The following is a 22,261-nucleotide window of genomic DNA, read 5'->3' on the forward strand; positions in this document are numbered from 1 at the left end:
TATTGCCACAACATGTTTTTATGTCTCAGTGAATTTACTTTGAGATGGACAGCTTTTTGAAGATTTACAGTTTGCTGTTCCTTTTCAATAGGTGGACTGTTATGGGTTGTAGTGTTTAATTTAGGCAAGTGTCATCATGCAACAGTCATTGTAATGATTGTTGATTTTGCTGCATGTAGAAACATTTAAATAGATTAGCATAAAGCTGCTGAAAATAACTCTCTCTGTCTCTGTCTATATATATATATATATATATATATATATATATATATATATATATATACACACACACACACACACACACACACATATATATATATGTGTATATATATATATATATATATATATATATATATATAGAGGTTTACTATCAAATGGTCGATTGCCACTCCATCGAATGTCGGATGGTCGACACCGGAAGGCCGAACCGTTTTATCGAACACAATCTCGAAATGGGTTCCACCATGGGTCGAGGTAGGGAGACGTCAGAGGTACGACTAATACGTACTCCTACCTCAACCCATGGTAATACCGTTCCTAGATTGATATTTCGACTTCGACATTCGCTATATCCGACCTTCCGATGTCGACCATCCGACATTCGATGGAGTGGCAATCGACCATTTGATAGTAAACCATATATATATATATATATATATATATATATATATATATATATATATATATTTTTTTGTTATTCTCAGCAGTTTTATAGTACTTGTCATCACATCTCCCCACATATGAAAAAAAATCTGTTTTTTTCAGATTATGAAATATGATGATGCCGAACCAATGCATCATATATTTAACACGGTAACTGATCGTGCAAAAGCATGTAGATATTACATGTAAAAAATAGTTATTTATGAAACCCTGCAAAATCCATTATTAACAATTATTTAACCGTGCCAAGGATTCTGTCATAATATTATGCACATTTAAGAATACAAATAATTCACCAACTTTTCAGTACATGAGGACTATTCAGACTGAAGCTAGAAATGGATTGGGAATTTGTAATAGACAACTTTGGGACATACTGTTATAATATACATTAGAACATTTATAGTAGGGAAAACAGAGTTTGACAGGATCAGGAACAGGAACAATCACATTATCTAAAATGCTTACAGGCTGCTTTCTGCATACAAAAGTATCCATTACCCTACAGCCCATCCTGCTATGATAAATGTCCTACAAATATATTCCCCGGCATGTCCACTCTGATCCCAGAACTAGACTCAACTCACTGTCTATAAAGCATCTAAATCTGTGGTATAGTCTTCATACTTTTCATCTGTTACATAAGCTTGGAACACTAACCCTATAGCTATCAGGACAAATCCTTAGCTTCAGTCCTTTAAACTTTCCCTAAAAGAGTTCTTTACTAAGATATGGCTCTGTTCTTGCTTCACACCAGGGCTATTCCTGGACCATTTCATTATGTCATACTCTCTTATTCTATAATACTCCTATCTAAAAAAAAATCTAAACCCTGCTATATAAAACTCTAGCAGGAAACAACATATACAATATAGAGTATATTATCTTCAGCTTAACATAATTCCACTAAGACTGAGATTTTCCTTTCTTTGTATCACCACTGTAAGCACTGAAGTATTTTATTTATTTATTTATTTAATATTTGTTAACAGGGATAGTCCAACTGGGTGATAAGCCCATTTTCAGCAGGGTCCCATGGAGAAAAGCTCCACATAAATTTTTCTACAAGGTTTAGAGAAGGACAAAACAGAAATTATGAACATGATAAGGATTCTTACATCATGTAAACATATTATATGCATCCTGAGAATATAAACATTATAGGTACATTACTTAAAACAGTAAAGGATTAGATTAAATATTTGAAGAAGTAAAATATAGTAAAAGAAAGTAGAGAGAGGAGGTAACACTAGATATACCAAGAAAGAAGAAAAGGGGTAAAGGCTGGAAGAAGAAGAAGTGAATGGACAGGAAAGGTGGAAAAAAAAAGGAAGAAGACAGGTAAAAAGGTAAGGTGGGGAGAAATGTTAGGACGGAAGAAGGAAAGGAGAGAGATAGAGCAGGGATAAGGTAAAATGTAAGTGTGTGAGAAAAGGAAACATCTGGAAGGAGAGGAGGAGAAGAGGAAGAGAGTAAATAACTGAGAAGATTATAGAGGAAGTAGAGTGATGACTTGGGGCATGAAGAGATTAGCCAGGACCTGAACAAGGGCACAGACAGTTGGTCATTAGGAACTCTCTTAGTTGGTTTTTGAAGTGTATTGGGTCAGACGTAGTTAAAATGCTCTGGGGGGGGGCAGAACTCCATAATTTGGAGATGTATTTGGAGAAAAGAGAGTCCCCTTCTTTGTTATTAGACTTGGAGACTTGTAGTAAAAATTTGTTGGAGGATCAAAGAGTATGAGTGTTAGTGTAAGGTAAAAGCATATTACAAAGGGCAGGGTTTTTTTCAGCTTGATGAACAAGTCTGTGTGCAAGGGAGAGCTGAGTGTAATTTAAGTAGGGTGGTAGTTCTGGCCAGTTTAGTTGATGTAAAGAAGAGCAGTGAGAGGAGTTAGTGGAAAATTTGGATATTTTATTATATCAGGCTTCAACCTTAGCCATGGTAGTTTTACTAAATTTAGTGAAGGGGAGGCATATAATAGGGAGGGGAGAAGATGAGATTTAGCTATAGCTTGTCGTTAGTCATGAAAGGTTTGATTCTATATAATGATCCAAGTTTCATGTGAGTCTTCTTGATGGACTGAGAGAGATGGATGTCGAAAGACAAGTTATTATCTATGAGAATGCCTAGCAATTTAGCATTATAAGTAGTATTATAATTTATAATACATGTCTCATATTTACGTTACAAAAAGATTCAATGGCAATTTCTACTGCATCTATAAAAATGATGTAAATAAGTGTTTGTTAATAGAAAAATATATGCATTTCTGTTTTGACACAAGTTTTATGTTCGATTGTTGGAGCTTTTGTTCTGGACCTCTCCTGAAACCGGGCATTTTCCCAGTCAGACCATTTCAGTAAACAAATGTCAAATAAATAAAAAATAAATGAATAAAAATCAAGGTAATGGTACACAGCAGATAGAAAGAAAAATATGTCAAGATCAGATGTATTATATTCACAGGTTAATCCATCCATCCTGAACCTCTTTTTCCCAATTTGCACATGGGGTTGGGGTGTCACTTCAACATTGACAATCATCTCGAGCCAAGGTTTACACTGCTGGGTGGCTAGCTCTGCCACGGTAGTTCATCTGTACCATTCATTCGCACCTACAGCCAATTGAGAGCGTCCATTACACCTACCGCATGTCTTTGGAATGTGGGAAGAAACTAAAGCACCCAGAGGAAACCCACACGACCGCAGGGAGAACATGCAGACTCCACCACAGAAGGGACCCCAGCCAAGAATTGAACCAGAGAACCTCTTGCTGTGAGGTGACAATGCCAACTGCTGTACTACCATGGCTGCCCTGGTGAATGTTGCCTAGCAATTTTCACTTCCTGACACTTCTATACATTTTTAGCTACATATGGAAGTAATAGGGTGCAGGTATTTCCAAAATATAAAAATGCCTTCCATTTATGAAATATGCTTGTACTTGTTTTTTTCCAGGCAGTAGGATCAATGGAAAATGTAGTTAATTCAAACATATTTTACATTTTTTTTTTTACTTCCAAAAATTGCTGTGGCATATTTAAAATATGAAATTATATAAAATGTGATTCTAGTTGGATTATCTGTCACAGTAGATGTATAGGTCCTTCTATATAGGGCACATTTTGTAATGTTTAGAGCATAGCTCTGATTTTATGTGACATTACATGTAAACAAAAACACAGTGCACTTTGTAAACCTTCATTCACACATCCTTCTTCTATATTCCCTTTTGTTGGAAAAGATAGGGTTGTGCCAGTGTCTATTACATCAAATTTGTATTTGAATCAGTTACCTACTACTAAAGAACATAGATGGACTGTTTTAACTGGAGCATTATTTCCTACCTGGACTGAATAAACATGACTAAAGGATTTACTGGGATGCTGTTTGTGAATTTTGAAGGATATCATTTACATTTATGTGAATGTCCTGCTTAACCTTTTCTGAAGCAAGGATGTTATTCTAAGAATTAGAGTATGAGTTTTATATGTACAAGTATGTTGTATAAAACATTTGCCAACTGTTATGCAAAAGTTTCTTTAAATTTCATTTACACCAGTCATATGACCTGATGTAATTGTTTTATATATATATATATATATATATATATATATATATATATATATATATATCAGTCCCTTTCTTTACTGTTTTATTCATACTGATTAAGTTTAGGGTTATGGTTAGCATTATAGTAGGGCTAGCATTAGGGTTAGGCTTAGCATGCATATAAGGCGGTGTGAGGGACAAAGCTCTTGTAAATTTAGAAAGAGGTTTCAAAGAAATTAAAACAATTAACAATTTAAGTCAAGCTGAGTAAGTAAATCACACAAACAATATGCAAATAAAGACTAATTTAAGTATACTGAGGTCATTTGTAAAAGGGGAAGTAATTCATAAAGTAGTCATTGTGATCTACCGTACCAGTTGTGCCAGTCAAAGTGAAACACTGAACATCCTTTATGTTGTGAAGTAGCTTCTGCTCACCATTGTTCACCATCTCACCTCATTATAACAGTAAAAATCAGTGGTAAAATAAAATAAAAATAAAAATGAATCTTCTACTGAGCATTCGATCAGTAAATCACAAACCAACACTGATGGTTTCAGATAAGCTGTGGAGTGACCGTTGGGATGACTAGAGTTTGGCTATCTTCGATTTATTCCTTTCTTCCAGTAAACAGTGAAAATAAGAGGCTAAAAAAAAAATAAAAAATAATAAAAATAAATCTCCTACCAAGCAGTTGCACAGTAAATCACAAACCACCATTGGATGGCTTCAGATAAGCTATGCAAACACACACATAGACACATATATAAAATGTGTGTGCACATGTGCACACATACACTTTTGCACATATATACTATTACTGTCATAATCTGTGTTAATGTCTTGTGAGTCTTCAAATGATTCACTTAAATTTTGATAAGCAAACATTTGAAATGATGTATTATATGTCATTAGTCATTATGCTATTATAGAGAAGGTGTTTAGGCCTTTAAGGGACAGTGTTTGTGTCAAAAGGGACACCAGATTATGCTCAGCTTACTAACAGAAACCTCTTACTACACCAACATTCTGTCTCTCAGTAAAATATCCAGTAAAGGCCAGGTCAGAAGTAGCCAACCTTATAATGTACTTTTGATACTAAATCATAAGTCATTAAGAAATGATCATGGAAAATTTGGAAGCATCTTGTAAAATTAAAGACAAGTCATAATGAAGGACATTGTTAATAAACAGAGGACAGGTCAGATGGTCAGCATAGTAGAGGACATATAAGAACTTCGGTAAATATAGGACAGGACTAATGTATGTCATGTGATGAAGGACAGGTCAGCTGGTAAGAAAGAATTCAGACAATTTAGAAAAATTATCATCACATTCCTATTCTAAGAGTTATGTGATCTTACCCAAAGCATTCTAACATTGTATGTCACATGGACTGCATACCACAGTCTATGCTTCTCCTGATTTCATTTGAGATCACTGCTAGCAGGCCTGGCAAAATGAAATGTCATATGTTTTCAACTTCAGTCTATTCTGAGCTCTTGTTCATCCTGTTCATGCCTGATTTGTACACACACACACACACACACACATCACATGCACACACGCACACGCACACACAAACATGCATAAGTACACTGCATTGATCTTCGTCTGTAACAGACAGATTTCAGAATGCACTTCTACATTTCTATAAATGTATCCAGTGGTATATTAATCTGGCACATACATCAGAAATATATTATTATATAATTAAAAATAATTACCAGCAATCTTTGTGTAACCAGTCCCATTGAGTATTTGCTGTTTGCCAAGTAAATTAAGCCTGTCCTTGCAGTAACGTGCCTGTATAGACTATGTCTCCCCACAGTGATTGCTGTGACTGGTTTGGCACTATTCCTGGTTTCTATTACATCCACTTCAAGGAAGCTGCTGATGTTATATCTTAGTGAATCTCTCTTAACTCTTTCTCACTTTATTTGGTTGCTTTCATATTCCAGTGGCTATGAAACTTTCTGTTTTGGCTTAGTACAACATATTTCATTTATTTCCCATCATTCAGTCATAGTCTGCCTTTCAAATTCTTTCTGTCCCCCACTCAACATGCACACACATACACTCGCGTGCGCGCGCACACACACACACACACACACACACACACACAGTGGCACTCAGTAATGGCAGTAGCAATACCAATGACATTTCCAGTACTGAGGATAACTAATTGTATTTCTGCTACTTACATTGCATTACTTAAGTGGTCTTGCAAATTCCTAATTACAGCCTTTTAGATTAGCTGCTCAAATAATTAATTTCAGGTGAATGGTTTTGCTGTTCTCCACTGGCTTCCAGCCAGCTACCAGAAATGAGAGAATTGCCCTCAATATTCTTCTAAAAATAAACCACTTCATTTTGAACTAAATTTAAATAGCTCTGTCACATTTTTCATTTTATGGCATTCTCTTTTTTTCTCAAAAAAAAAGCGAATGCAATGGGTTTCTCAATACATTACAGAGCTGACCCAGTGTTACTTAAATATGGCATGTCTCCAGTGTACTTCTCATACCTGCACCTGCAGTGGAACATGTTGAAGCACGGTCTGCTGTTATAGTGTCTGGTGTACCTGGAGCTGCTTATGCTAATACTTTTTGGGGAACAGGACAACCAGCCACAGAAGGGGTAGAGGAAAAGGGTCTTTTGGACATTTTGCCAAAAAACAACAACAAAAAAAGTTCAAATCACTGATGGGGGGGGGGGGTCATTGTGAGTGTATTTTTCCATACCCCATGCTTCAACATCCCAGAGTGGTTTGAATTAGTGACATGGATGTAGGGATCCGTTTTGTGACCTAAATTTCACTTATTGAATTGTCTGTCAGTGACATTATGTTATTGTCAATAATATTTTGTAATTATTATGTAATTCTGGGTTACCATGACAAGGAATTACCTGTCAGTGACTATTACCGTGTAACAGTGGGTTACTATAGGAGCAAGCTATCTATCAGTCACATTCAATTATTGCTGTGTAACACTGGGTTACTAATGACAATGTAGTAACTATCAGTCACATTCTGTTACTGTCATGTAACACAGGGTTACTATGACAAGGAACTATCAGATAGTCAAATTCTGTTATTGTCATGTAATACTGGGTTACTATGAAAAGGAGCCATCTATCAATCACATACCATTGGGTTTTTGTGACAAGGAAGTCTGTGTAAATAGACCTTTTCTAGGACTTTCTTTCACAAATGTGAGAGCCAGAACTGCGGATTTCTAAAGTCTGAAAAATAAACGGTGATAGAAAAAAAATATTAGTAAATTGAGAAGACAGTTGGATCTGTATCAGAAAGGTTGCCACAAGATATAGTGTATACCTTATAGTAACAATTTCTGATTCAGAGATGGTCCCACCATGGTGCTGCAACATGAAAACTTGCAGCACCATGGAGAACTGCCTCTGTAGCAATGCTATATGCCAATCAGGCATTCTGGAAGACATGCTTATGCAAATTAGCCATGTGCTCTCCCTTGGAACTGCATGATGGAAGGGATTTAAGCAGCTGTGTAACTTGTCACAGTAGCTGCTGGCTGCTCATGGCAATGAACACAGCCAAAAGGCCCTGCTCATTAATTACGGTAGAGGTTAAGTGCTTACGGAGTTTAATGGTCAGGTAGTGTTAGGAGGTGTGTGAGTGTGTTTATATGAAGAGGTTGCTTGTGTCAGTGTGTGTGTGTGTGTGTGTGTGTGTGTGTGTGTGTGTGTGTGTGTGTGTGTGTGCGTGTGCGTGCGCGCGTACGTGCGTGCATGCCAGGTAGGTCACAATGGTGGAAGTTAGTGAGGAGGTACATTAAGAGTGTGTATGTATGTATGGAATTAATGCGTGCATGTGTGGTTGTATGGGGGGTGGGTTGGGATGGCTGTCATACTTCCATATACCGTTAGACTTATGAGCAAAGACTACAACAATGGGCTTGGGGACCACTAGCCACTAGGGATAAGTTCAAAGGCATTGAACTGGGGGTACAACTAGCCACCAGAGATAACTCTATAGATGGTGGACAGGGGGAATACTAGCCATCAGGGATAACCTTAATCATCATGATTTAATGGCACTTAAACATAACAATGATTGGAGGGGAATCACCAAACCACAGGGAGAACTCTTTCATCACATACCTTAATGACACTTAAACATTACAGGGAGCGGGGAAACCAATAGACATTTAGATCTCTGAAAACATGGGTTGGGGGGAGATACATGAGACACCAGGCATACTCTATACAGCATACCTTAATGGCACTTTTTAAAAAAAAAGTGGTGCAGGGGAACACTAATCACTAGAGATACTTTTAGGCACTAAAAGAGATTCCAAACTTGCCCCCCATTGAGGTTATTAGTCATCTGTACCACCACTAGACACAAGGAATGTATTGCAAAAAATAAGACCTTAAAAAAAAGGTGAACTACGAAGGTGGGTTGAGGCTTCATAGTCTGCACTCTCACCACAGGAAACCTCAGCATTAACCCCTTATGCTAAATATTAAGTTAGTGCAGCAGGAATGTTCTAATATACAATGAGGATCTCAGGTCAATATTTAATGTCTGCAACAGTTCATGTTATATGATGGAGGGGAACAGGAAGCATTAAGCATACCTCTCTACCTTGTAGCATTAGAAACCAAGACAAAACCAAAATTAATGGTGGGACAAAAGCAGGCACAAATTTTCATTATTCCTCTTACAAACTTAGAAAGTTGTTAGTATAACAGCTTTTGCAAAACAGTGCATTTACTGGAGGATATGAAGTGTGAAACACTAATGTCTGGCATTAATGACTGACTGTAATCATCCATGATTTGCCAGGGTAAGAAGAAGGAGACATCAGGGTCATTCGGACAACACAGAGATAGGTATCTGGTATGTCATGTATGTGCGTGGTTGCATATGTGTGTGTGTGTGTGTGTGTGTGTGTGTGTGTGTGTGTGTGTGTGTGTGTGTGTGTGTGTGTGTGTGTGCGTGCGTGCGTGCGCGTGTGTGTGTGTGTGTGTGTGTGTGTGTGTGTGTGTGTGTGTGTTTGTGTGTGTGTGTCTGTGTTTGAATGTGTGTATTGTGTATGAGAAAGTGAACTAAGGGGGGAGTACCTGTGCTAACACGATGCATTGGCCATCACTGTTAACTATCACAGAAAAGTGTTGATATGCACTCAGTGTAGTTAACAGCAATTCAGAAATATGCAAAGCTGATAATGTAGTCTTTCTTCATCTTGGGTAATGTATATCTCAATCTCAAAATACTGCATCATATAAACAGGCCTTTTCGGCACAACCCTTAATGCAAGCTATAGCGTTCTTTCTGAATCCACAAAGAGCAGTTTTCACAGAGGATTACAGCCCCCTGCTCCACTTTTTTTTTTAAATAAACCCATAATTATAAAATAAATAATCCACTGCTATGTGCTTGACTACTAGGCCTAAAGCAAGACTATAGAATATGTTTTTTATTACATTTTTGATTTTTATGTTGCATTTCAGAGGTTTCTTTGAAAGTCTTTGAGTACAGGGAGTGGTGAGAGTGCCTTTGTTACTTTTAAGCAGAATGACATAATGTTCTCACAGAAGGAGTAGGCAGAAGGAGAAACTGAATTTGTTCAAGTAGGTATCCCCTCTTCTAGAGTTAGTGCTGGGATAGAAATACACTGAGGAGGAGGAGAAGGATATATAGTAACTTGTGTTGTGGCTGATGGGAGGTTTCTGCATGTAACTTACTGGACCCCGATTCAGAAGTAGATCCTGGCATTATGAGGCATAACGAGGTATCAAATCGCTTCAACAAAACCATTTCTGCCAAATCAAAAGTAGTTGAACTCAGTACAGTGACTCCTACTATGAGGTGGTTCTTTGAAGCAGCTGCTGACTCCATGAATTGAAACAAGCGAGGACATTAATTTATTTTTTCTGTACGGTGGTGATCTTTTTGGGGCTGGTTATATTAAATACAAGAGGTATGAGGAGTGCAAGGCCAATCCCCTCCATGAGAGATGCATGTTTTGATACTATTATTTCCTCTGTCACTCGTTATTATGAAACAGTACTTCATAGACTTGGATTTAGTGGGCAATGGGTCATGCATGCTGTTTTAGTAGTTTCATTTGTAACTCACAGTGGTGGAGAGAATGGCAGGGGCTTGTAATAAAGCTCTGGTTCAGAGTGAAGGTCTAAATGTTAAATATACTGAACCATCTCTGGTGTAAGCTAGATGTGTACATGTTCCAGGAGTGCCCACATGAAACTGCTGTAAGACAGCAGGCCACATGTTCTGGGAGTGTCCACATGAAACTTTTGTAAACTAATAATATTCATAGGGCAGGAATGCCCACTTGTAAGGTAGCAGAGCTCATGTGCTAGGAGTAGCCACAAGAAACTTGTGTAAGACAGCAGGGCACAAGTGTTAGAAGTGCCACATGAAACTGGTGTAAGACAGCAGGCCACATGTTGTAGGAATGCCCACACGAAACTTTTGCAAACTAATAATATTCATGGGACAGGAATGCCCACTTGTAATGCAGCAGAGTAGCCACAAGAAATTGATGTAAGACAGCAGGCCACAAGTGTTAGAAATGCCACATGGAACTAGTGTAAGACAGCAGGGCACAAGTGTTAGAAATGCCACATGGAACTAGTGTAAGACAGCAGGGCACAAGTGTTAGAAGCGCCACATGAAACTGACGTAAGACAGCAGGGCACAAGTGTTAGAAGTGCCACATGAAACTGGTGTATGACAGCAATACACATGTGCTAGGAGTGCCCACATGAAACTGGTGTAAGACAGCAATACACATGTGCTAGGAGTGCCCACATGAAACTTGTATAAAACAGCAATACACATGTGCTAGGAGTGCCCACATTAAAGTGGTGTAAGACAGCAATACACATGTGTTAGGAGTGCCCACATGAAACTGGTGCAAGACAGCAATACGCATGTGCTAGGAGTGCCCACATGAAACTGGTGCAAGACAGCAATACACATGTACTAGGAGTGCCCACATGAAACTGGTATAAGACAGCAATACACATGTACTAGGAGTGCCCACATGAAACTGGTGTAAGACAGCAATACACATGTGCTAGGAGTGCCCACATGAAACTGGTGTAAGACAGCAATACACATGTGCTAGGAATGCGCACATGAAACTGGTGTAAGACGGCAGGCCACATGTTCTAAGAGTGCCCACATGAAACTCTTGTAAACTAATAATATTGATGGGACAGGAATGCCCACATGAAACTGGTGTAAGACAGCAGGCCACATGTGCCAAGCGTCCCTATGTGGAGAACAATACACCCCTGACATATATCATATCATATTGCATTATATTTGCTTGATGGAGTCAGTACACTTAACCAGTCCACCCTGTACGTACATTTAACATTCTAAAACAGTATGACACTCCCCAGTGTGTGTGTGTGGGGGGGACTGGCAAATGTGTTTTCAATGAGTAATGCACTAGGTTTTCCTTTATGTTTCTGTATACTGCCTCGCCGGCTGTGGGTCCCTTAATTTCCACTGAGTCATTGTCCCCAGCTTGGGTGTCGTTGTGGTAATCAGGACATGTACAAAGACAGGCCACAAAATCAGGAAGAAAGAATAGTTTGTTGAAGCAAATGAGCATAACTGTAACCTTTAAAAGGTAAAAAGACAGGATATATATAAGCAGAAAAGCATGTTTTCAAAAAAGAAATGGAAGAGATTATTAGATAAAAACTTGTATTACACTGGTAAATTTTCCATTTTAGTAATATTTTACTAATGGGTGGCCGCGGTGGTGCAGCGGTTAGCATTGCCACCTCACAGCAAGAGGTTCTCCGGTTCGATCCTCGGCTGAGGTGCCTTCTGTGTGGAGTCTGCATGTCCTCCCTGTGGTCACGTGGGTTTCCTCCGGGTGCTCCGGTTTCCTCCCACATCCCAAAGACATGCTGTAGGTGGATTGGACACTCTAAATTGGCCCTAGGTGTGAGTGCATGCATGTGTGTGCCTTCTGTGGAAGGTTGGGTGCTGGGCTGGCAACTCGACACTGCAAAAACTCCACTGCCAATCATGAGCGGACAGGTGATCCACTGTGGTGACCCCTAACCGGGAAAAGCCAGAAGAAGAAGAAAGAAGTAATATTTTGCTAATAAATACATCTTTCCTTAGGAGAAGAGAATCCCTAAAGAAGTAAAACTTAAAATAAGCAGTACATTTTTGCTTCATGTTAAGATTTCAGTATTTCCATTTCAAAGTGTGATGCAAATATGAAAATGTTTATTTTTGACAATGTTATGAAAGCTTAATATATTGCTTTTTTTTTCAGATAACCGTCTTTGTCAAGTACTTTTTTCAGTTTGGGTTTTTCCCCTGGACAACCAAGTTTTATCGTGGGATCAATGCAGATAGGCCATTTGCTCTGCCAAATATTGTAGGCATTGAGAAAAAGGACGGCTATGTGCACTTTGACCTTGTTCAGCTGTTGGCATTATTCTTCCATAGGTCTATCCTAAAGGTAAGACCATCACAACTCAAACCTGAATCAATATACCGCCACCTTTTACCTTTGTGCCATGAATTTTTAGAATGATGACGCTTTTAAGTAGGTGAGGCTGTGTTGTAAGGAAAAAGAATGACAAGATACAAGGATAACCCCACCTGCCCTTCTTTTGCAGAACAGTCCTGATTTTTCAGCTGTATTCCATTGGAAAAAAACATAAAAAATGGAATATATCCTTATATCTTGGAGCAAAATGATATTCTAATTTTCATTGTAGATTTGTATAAAATGATACTGTATTTATGCCAAACAATAAAAACAACTAAAAATGTATAACAATGATACTTTATTTTGTTAATAACATCAGTACAAGTACTTTAGCTTGATAGGTGCTGTGCTTTACTCAGTAAACTCTCACATTTCAAATGAAATGCTGCACCCTGAGGATCTGGAAAGGTGATGGCCCCAGTCCGTACTCAGATATGAACACACACTCATACACACTTGCGCTTGCTGCTTGGACATTTGCTACCAAGGAGAATAACCCCCATGTCACTCTAAAGAAATTTTCCATACAGAAAAAGTAATCTGCAGTTAGGATTAGCACATTCTGTTGCACAAAGGGATAAAGCCCTGACCATGACACTGAAAACCCAGGTGCTGGAAGTGCCAAGCAAGAGTGGTGGGAATGAATGTCTGATGCTGTCTCATCTATTCTGGGGAGGGATACAGCCCACATCATTGTATGTCTGACACCCTGGAAGGCAAGGTATGCTAGCAGGTAGTGTAATGTCCACAGACAAAGTGTCCAACAAGCAATGTGCACTATCAAGCCAAGAAATGTACTCATGGGCAGAAGTGCACATCACGTGAGCAGAAATGCACATCACATGGGTCACCAGGCCTAACACTATTGGAGTCTTGCTTGTCCAGAATTACTATGGGGAAACAATGTTAAGATAAAGCAGAAATACCTTGATGTCTGCCCAGATGATAGTCTCTTCTCCCAGTGTATATTTTACAGGGGCAGGCTGATGGTCAGCAGACAATGGGAGGTACGAAGAAAGAGAAGAAAATAAAATAATAAGCTCCTGCTGAGTCCTATACAAATTCACAGAAACTTTTTTTTTTCATGAAAAGCAAGTTAGACAGATGGTGGCGGAATGGAAAAATTTCTTTCTTGCAGTCATGGCCGGCCTTAGGCATAGGCCAACTAGGCGGCCGCCTAGGGTGCCAGTGTAGCAGGGGCACTTTTCCAGTATATATTTGGTGTAGGTAGACCAGGATGGGCGCACTAGGTAATGTTTTGGGGGGCGCCGTGGAGCTGTTTTGCCTAGGGCACCAGTTGACCTAGGGCCGCTCCTGCTTGCAGTCCAGCAGTCTGGGGCTCAATCTTGACCTCCACATACTGTTTGTATAGAGTCTGTACATACTTACCATATCCTTTTGGGTTTTCCCTTTGTACTCAGGTTTCCTCCTGACTTCGAAAGAAATGCTAAAATGCTGGTTGACTGGCTACACTAAAACTTGTCCATATGTACGTACATATGTTGTTGATCTTTGCCCTTCTGACACAGGTCATTGTGAAAAAGGTCTAAGAAGAATCAATTCATTTAACAGGATAATAGATTAAAAATAAAGAAAAGTTGACAGTGCTTGCTAAAGATGTAACTGTAAAAAATGCATGGTGGAAAAATAATTGACTCTGCCAGCAGTACTCATTTCTTAAACATTTACTCTGTATATAAGAGACTAAGATTCAATGTACCCAGCAGGGATGAGATAGAGGATAACATCTAGTATAAAAAGGTTAATAGGAAATTGTACTTGGACAGATTTGTATGAATAATTATGACACGAAAGAAAGACAAATGTAAGAGGTCATAATTTTTCATGCACACCTTAAGAAATGTATTTCTGAGTAATTTTTGTTCTGTATAGATTTCCATAAGAACTTTTATTTTACATGTTTCTTAGATTTTGGGGATAAATGCTGATTGAGATGAACTGGGATCCTATCCTGAACTGATTTCTGCCTTATGCCTTTGCTTACTTGGAAGGGTCCAAGTTTCCCATTCCCCTGCACAGGATGAAGCATGGATTGAAAAATTAAGGAATGCTAAATGCAGAAATGAAGCAGTGATTTTCTTGTGCTGCAGAAGTTGCTACTGTTTCATATGTTCAGTACATTTATGTTTTTAAGACTATTAGATATTAAAATGTGGTTATTTTTCAGTTTATTATAATCTAAAGTAGAGTTGTTCAGGGAGTAGTGTTGGTTCCCACTAGCACTTTCACGTCATCTCAAACTGATCCAAGATATGCTCATTTGGGACAAATAATTGATCTGAAGTAGTTTACTTCATTTGGTCTTCAACCATCTGCTCCGAGCTCCAAGCACCTCCTCTTACCCATAATACACCTCCACTACCATCCAACCCCCAGATCTCATTTGCCGTGGATAGCTGAAGCATCGTGATCTTCAGAGCTCCGCGTAGTAAGTGGGTATAAAGTCTTTAGAAAGTCTCTTTTTCTCTTCTAACTTTAGGATAGTGATAGTGTAGGTTCCCCTTTCCCCTCCCCTCGTTTGGTGTGTCAAGTGTTCTATCTTTAGTGTTGTTAGCTTACTTTTAGAGTAGTTTGTGAGTGCATTTGCTTCCCCTCCCCCTCTCAGTGTGTTCTGTGTGTGAGTGTGGTGAGTGGTGTTTTTCAGTGAGGAAAATAATACATTTTCTTGTTGCTTTTCCACTGTTATTATGGCTGATAAGCCGATATTTAAAAGATGCACTGAATGTGGCCATAAGTTATCCCCTGCGGATGGCCACACTCTTTGTGTAATGTGCTTGGGCGTGGCCCATCTTAGTACAAACTGCACTATATGCGCAGACTTTAACACATGCGCAATCAAGGACAGGAAGGCTAAGTTGGCCCTGAAAGGCCTTCTTCCCTCTTCTGAGGTGGTTGTCTCATCTATGGCTTCGGTCACAGCGGCTGCTGAGGCTGCCTCTCCTTCTTCTCTTGCCCTTGCTTCTCCTCCCTCCCAGGCTGGGTCTCAACCTCCCATGCCAAAGTCTGTGGAAGCGGAGCGAAAACGGGGCAGAGAGAAGGAGAGAGAGAAAAATCGAGAAAGAAATGCAAGAGGTCTCCGGACCTCCCTTCACCGGTCAAGACACATAGGATCTGCGACTCCGCCTGACTCCTATCTCCGAGGTTTTCCTTGGAGCCGGAGGAGACACGTTCTACATCTAGTGCCTTGGTGCCCCGACCCACAAGGTCGGAGTCCGTGGCCTTGTCGAGGTCCACCCGGTCCTTCTCAAAAGTCGACATGGATAAAATGATGAGGCGGTTCATTCGTACTCAGATCCAGATGGGGGTCTTGTCAGCCCCTCTCCCTCAGGATGGGGGAGCTCGCTTTCTTTTTTTCAACTGATTTCTCCTTCTCCAATCCATCCACCAGGTTCGGAGTACTCAGATCTGAGGATGGCTTTAGTCAGGGAGCCTCGTCGAGGTCCACCCGGTCCTTCTCAGAAGTCGACATGGATAAAATGATGAGGAGGTTCATTCGTACTCAGATCCAGATGGGGGTCTTGCCAGCCCCCTCTCCCTCAGGAGGGGGGAGCTCGCTTTCTTTTTTTCAACTGATTTCTCCTTCTCCAATCCATCCACCAGATTCGGAGTACTCAGATCTGAGGATGGCTTTAGTCAGGGGGTTAGCGCCGATGGTACCTGCTTCCTTGATGCCGACAAATGCCTGGAGCATGTCGGATCTGACCAGCTCGGATCCAAGCCGATCTTGGAGCCGGAGCTTGGGTGTTGGATCTGAGGGAGTGGAACTTTTTTCATCGGCCCCCGCCTTTGTCAGGCCAAGCTGCCTCCCTCAGAGCTCCGTCCACTTCGGGCCTGGCTCCAATTCTCTCATCGGACCTGGGGAGACCAACCTCCTTATTGGTTCCACAGGAGGTTCATTCTCCCTCAGCATTTGACGTGATAGAAAGGGTTCTTTCTGCTGGATCCAGACCCCTGACTGTCCCCTCAGACTCCACCCCGACATCCTCGGCTCTTTCTACGATTCCCATCATTTCACCAGAGGGACAGCCCGTGCTCGAGGAGCCCTAGGCGGTTCCCCCGGAGGAACAAATGGCTTGCGAGTTCCCCCCGGAAAGCCCCACCGGAGATGTGCCTCGCAAGCATACGTGCAAGAGGAGGCACTTGGACTCTCCCGAGTCCCTCACTGAGGATACGGACTTGGTTGATGGGGAAGGTTCCCCCAAGTCACCTGCTAAGGATGTCTCCTTTGAAGACATCATGGAAATCCTCTGCCAATGGGGAGGTTGGTCTGCCCCCAAACCTTTTTCTGATGAGTCTGTGTTCCTGGAGGCGTTTGGCATGGGCCCATCTACTTCCTGGGTGTCCCCTCCCACAGATTCCTTGGTGGATCTGGTCACCTCGCGGGCATGGAAGGAGCTGGACACCGTGGAACCAATCCCCAAAAGGCCTGACAAGATTTTGAGTCCACCTTCAGATAGGCCAGCATAGAACAATGCCCCTTATGATGGCTCTACTCTTTTTGGTAAGACCGTCAAAGAGATGTTAGTCCAGAGTGAGAAGGATGGAAAGACACTGTCTGCCGTCGGGATCCACTTCTCAAACCCTCAAAGGTCTTTTTCCCAGAACCAGAGAGGGCAAAAGAAGTTGTGGTTCTGGAAGTCACAGTATTCCCGGGACACTCAAGGCTCTTCTTCCCCCAGAGGCAGAGGGGGACAGAATGGACTCTGGCCCAGAGGCAGAGGGGGTCCGAGGAATTTTGAGTCTCGAGAACCTTTCTCGGACAGACCTGGACAGCAACCCTGAGGGGTGGCCCGACTGCTGTACTCTGGAGGCAGTCAGGGGACGATTGTCCTTGCACCTGGCGGCATGGGAGTCCATAACATCAGACCGCTGGGTGCTTCAGATCATATCCAGAGGATACTCTATCCCATTTGTGGGTCCCCCCAAATCTCCCAAACACCTCCTGGATGTACCACCCATGCAAAGGGAGGCAGCAGCACAGGAAATTTCCAAGCTGCTAGAAAAACGAGCCGTCAAAACTGTCCCCCCAGATCAGTCCGGATTGGGCTTCTACTCCAGGTTCCTTTTGGTGCCAAAGAAAATGGGGGACTCAAGGCCCATTCTGGACCTACCTACCCTGAACCTGTCAGTTGCCAAAGAGAAGTTTTGGATGGTCACACTACAGTCCATCATGCCGTACCTGCAAGAGGGCGACTGGATGTGCTCATTAGACCTCCAGGATGCTTACTATCACATAAAAATGCACAGACACTCAGGAGGTTCCTCTGATTCCAGCTAGGAGTCAATCATTACCAATTTTGAGCTATACCCTTTGGTCTCACCACAGCCCCCAGGGTGTTCACCAAAGTGATGGCAGTGGTAGTGGCTCACCTGAGGCTTCAGGGGATTCAGATCTATCCGTACCTGGATGATTGGCTCCTCACTGCTCCCACCAAGTGTCTACTCTCTCAAACCAGGGATTATTTTGTGATCCTTGCCCTGTATTTGAGGATCACAATCAATGCATCCAAATTACTACTAGACCCTGTGCAGGTGATAGACTACATTGGTGCAAGCACAGATGCATTACAGTGCAAAATCTTTCTGACCTCAGAGAGAGTACAAAACCTGAGGATGCATGTCTCTCTAATCTATCATTCTCATCTTCCAAGGGCGGAGTCAGTGTTGAGGGCCTTAGGTTCAATGGCAGTGACCATAACGCTTCTTCCATGTGCCCGGTTACATATGAGAATTCTATAATGGACACTAGTTCTACAATGGTCCCTGTTGGAACTTCCATTGTCATATCCAGTACAACTCAGTCGAGCCTGTCGGTCGTCCCTCATATGGTGGATGTGTTCTCCGGACATTTTGGAGGGACAACTCTTTGTTCCAGCCCCTGCCCAAGCCACAGTGACCACAGACACCTCCCAACTAGGGTGGGGGGGCATTGTTTGGGCAGGACAGTCCAAGGCCTGTGGTCCTGTGTAGAGACCAGCTTGCACATAAATGTTCTAGAGATGAGGGCAGTCCTTTTAGCGGTGCAGGCCCTTCATGCCTTTCTTCCTCTGGGAGCCATTGCAATTCTGTCAGACAACGTGTCAGTGGTTTGGTGTATCAACAAACAGGGAGGGACCAGATCTTACCCCCTTTGTAGCGAGGCCGTGAGAGTGTGGGAGTGGACAATTTCCACCAGTCATTTTTCGCATCGCAACGCACATTCTGGGACAGTCCAACATCCTAGCGGACAGGTTAAGTCGGACTATTCTGATGCCTTACGAATGGTCTCTGAATCTTTCAGTAGAGGAGCAGATCTTCCTCGAGTGGGGTCAGCCTTGCTGCGATCTCTTTGCATCTCCTTCCAACACGAAGTGCAGGGAGTTTTTCGCTCTGATCCCCCTGCCGGGGGAGTCCCCCAGAGATGGTCTACTCCATGCTTGGCCTCCCGGTCTTCTGTATGCTTACCCTCCAGTAGCTCTTATTCTGAGGTTTCTACAGAAAGCTCGTCGACTGGGGAGCAAAGTGATCCATATTGCCCTGTTTTGGCCTCACCAGGTATGGTTTCCCATCCTTTGGTCTCACCTTCTGGCTCCGCCTTGGATCTTGGATCCTATTCAGGATCTGATTTCACACCCATCGAGGGTTCCTCATCTGAATCTGGACAGTTTGAAGCTCACAGCTTGGCTGCTCCAGTTCCTGTGATTGCTAGGACTCCTGGATTATCCTCCTCAGTTAGGTCTATTTTGGTGGCTGCTCATAAGTCTTCTACCAGGAAGGTTTATCGCAGCAAATGGAAACGTTTTTTCTTTAGGGCCTCTCAAAAGAGTTTAGACCCCTTCATGGCTCCTATTTCTGCCATTCTTAATTTTCTAGCTGATATTTTTCAACACAGAACAAGTTCTTCTACTGTCAAGGCTCAGTTGGCTGCCATTTCTCATTTTCATGTGGGTGAGAACTCTGCCTCTTTAGCCTACTCCAGGCTGTGTAAAGCCTTTATTAAAGGGAGTTTTTTGTTACACCCCCCCCCCCCAGTCAAGGATCTTGTTCCCCCATGGGACCTTACAATGGTTCTTCAGGCTCTGGATACTCTGCTTTTGAACCTGCTGCAACCACCCTCCCCCCCCGGTCAAGGATCTTGTTCCCCCATGGGACCTTACAATGGTTCTTCAGGCTCTGGATACTCTGCTTTTGAACCTGCTGCAACCACAGGTCTAAAATATTTATCTTGGAAAACAGCATTTCTAGTGGCTATTACCTCTGCAAAAAGGGTTTCAGAACTGCAGACCTTGTCCGTCAAAGTTCCTTATATGATTTTCCACAAAGATAGGGTTTCCCTTCGGACCAACCCATCCTTTCTTCCCAAGGTGGCATCACCAGTTAACATCAATCAAACCATCAATTTACCAGTTTTCTTTCCTAATTTTGCTAACAAGATGGAATACAAACTCCACTTGCTGGATATTCATAGACAGTTACGATTCTGTTTACACCGGACAAAAAATTTCCGTAAATCTGATCAATTGTTTGTATCCTTCTACAAACCCTTTTTGGGTAAACCTATCTCCAAGGTCACTATTGCTAGGTGGATTTCTTCATGCATCCTTCAGGTCTATAAGGACAGAGACATGTCTCTTCCGGGTCAGGTAAAAGCTCACTCCACTAGGTCCATGGCTACGTCTGCGGCCTTTTGGTCTAGAGTTTCTTTGGATGATATTTGTTCTGCAGCTACTTGGTACTCATCTCATACATTTATTTCTCATTACAAATTGGATTTGACTTCCAGAAGGAGAGCATCCTTTGGTTCCGCAGTGGTCCAGAATATCCTTCCATGAGGGCCACCCAGGAGTTTAGTAGCTGAGGACACTGTCCCACAGGTTGAAGACCAAATGAAGTAAGCTACTTCAGATAAAGAAGTTATGTACTCACCATAACGTTCCATCTGAGTAGTTCTACTTCATTTGTCTTCAACCGACCCTCCCTCCTTCCCCCGCACCTTGGCATATGAACAGCCTACGGGCTGCAGTTATAGGTCACAAGTATTTTTTCAGGTTGGGTTATCAGTATTAAATTCAGCAAACTTGATCTGGGGGTTGGAAGGTAGTGGAGGTCTATTATGGGTAAGGGGAGGAGCTTGAAGCTTGGAGCTCAGAGCAGATGCTAGTAAGGTTGCCGGCTCGGATCCGATACGGATCCAGTATCCCACAGGTTGAAGACAAATTAAGTAGAACTACTCAGATGGAAAGTTACGGTGAGTACATAACTTCTTTTTATACTCCACTGCCTGTGTAGTTGGCATACAATAAACCATGCAATTGTGACAGTAGGACCATACAACAAGCTGTTAATCTGTCCTTTTTTTCCATACAGCAAGGACCTCCAATATAACTTTATTCTAATAAAAAAAATTATATGACAATTTTTCTGCCTTGTTTCCTGCATGTACACTTTTTTTATGAGTAAAGCTCTTTTTCATTCCCAAAAGGTATTACTTGAAGTATGTGTGGGATTAGGGTCAGGAAACACAAATAAAATGGCATAAAAAGAAAAATAGATCTGTAAGGTTATTTCTGCATCAATTTCTCACTGCGAACTGGCTCTGCACTTCCCATATTATAACACAATAAAATCCCATACATAGATGGGGGTAGTCACTTTGTGTTATGACAAGTTATGCAATAATCCAGAAGTGGCTGAAGTGCTTTTTTATTGAAGAGGATCTCAATGGGGGGAAGAGCAGATGGAACTGAAGTACAGAAACCTAAAAGTTGTTTATTTATTTTTATTTATTTATTTATTTTACATTTGTTGGCTGGGCTAGTCTAGCTGGATACATGTCCATTTTCAGTAGAGGCCCAGGGAGATAAGCTCCAAGCATTAGTAAATTACAAAAAAGATTACAATAGTTAAAATGACTAAATTCAAATACAAAGAAATTTAAAAAGATTTAAGAGAATCAAAAAATTGTTTCTGTGAATAATAGCTCGCAGGCTGTGCAAGGTTTAAAATACAGTTGAGTACAAGGACACTCAGAATTCTGAAGTAATGATTAGTAGGTCTGAGAAAGAGAAAGAGAAAGAGAGAGAGAGCAGAAGAAGGCTAGAATAAGGTTAGTTTCTATTGATTAAAGCTGTAGAGGGGACAAAGGTTAGAAGGAAGGGGTATAGAAAAAAGAGCATTAAGGGGGAAAAAGTAGGGTTTAGTCTGGTTTAGAACAGGGACAAAGACAATGAAATTTCAGATGTTCTTTGAGATGCTTCTTGAAGAGTGGTGTGGATGAGAGAGACGTGAGTGTACTAGGAAGATTGTTCCAGATTTTACCCACAATGTTAGTAAAAAGTGAGTCCCCAGCTTTATTGTTTGATTTAATATTGGAGATTAATAGCTTATTTGCTGAGCGAAGTGTTGCAAGATTTCTATATGGGGAGATCAGGTTAGAGAGGATTGGGGTATTGTTTGGGTGATGAAGAATATTATGTGAGATAAGCAGTTGCTTATACAGTAGA

At 41.3% G+C, this 22,261-nt stretch overlaps 1 protein-coding gene across 1 annotated transcript in view; it reads left to right on the top strand.

Annotated features, from left to right (window-relative positions):
- The window catches only part of LOC122816231 (piezo-type mechanosensitive ion channel component 2-like), a 1,381,906-nt gene that overhangs the window by 1,021,691 nt on the left and 337,954 nt on the right, over nt 1-22,261 (top strand). Inside the window, exon 39 of the mRNA XM_044088974.1 lies at nt 12,537-12,725. Coding sequence (XP_043944909.1) covers nt 12,537-12,725 — 189 coding nt within the window. The remainder of the gene's footprint in view (nt 1-12,536; nt 12,726-22,261) is intronic.

Source organism: Protopterus annectens, chromosome 12.part0 (genome assembly GCF_019279795.1).
Source record: "Protopterus annectens isolate FY-2018-M chromosome 12.part0, PAN1.0, whole genome shotgun sequence".
Lineage (NCBI taxonomy): Eukaryota > Metazoa > Chordata > Ceratodontiformes > Protopteridae > Protopterus > Protopterus annectens.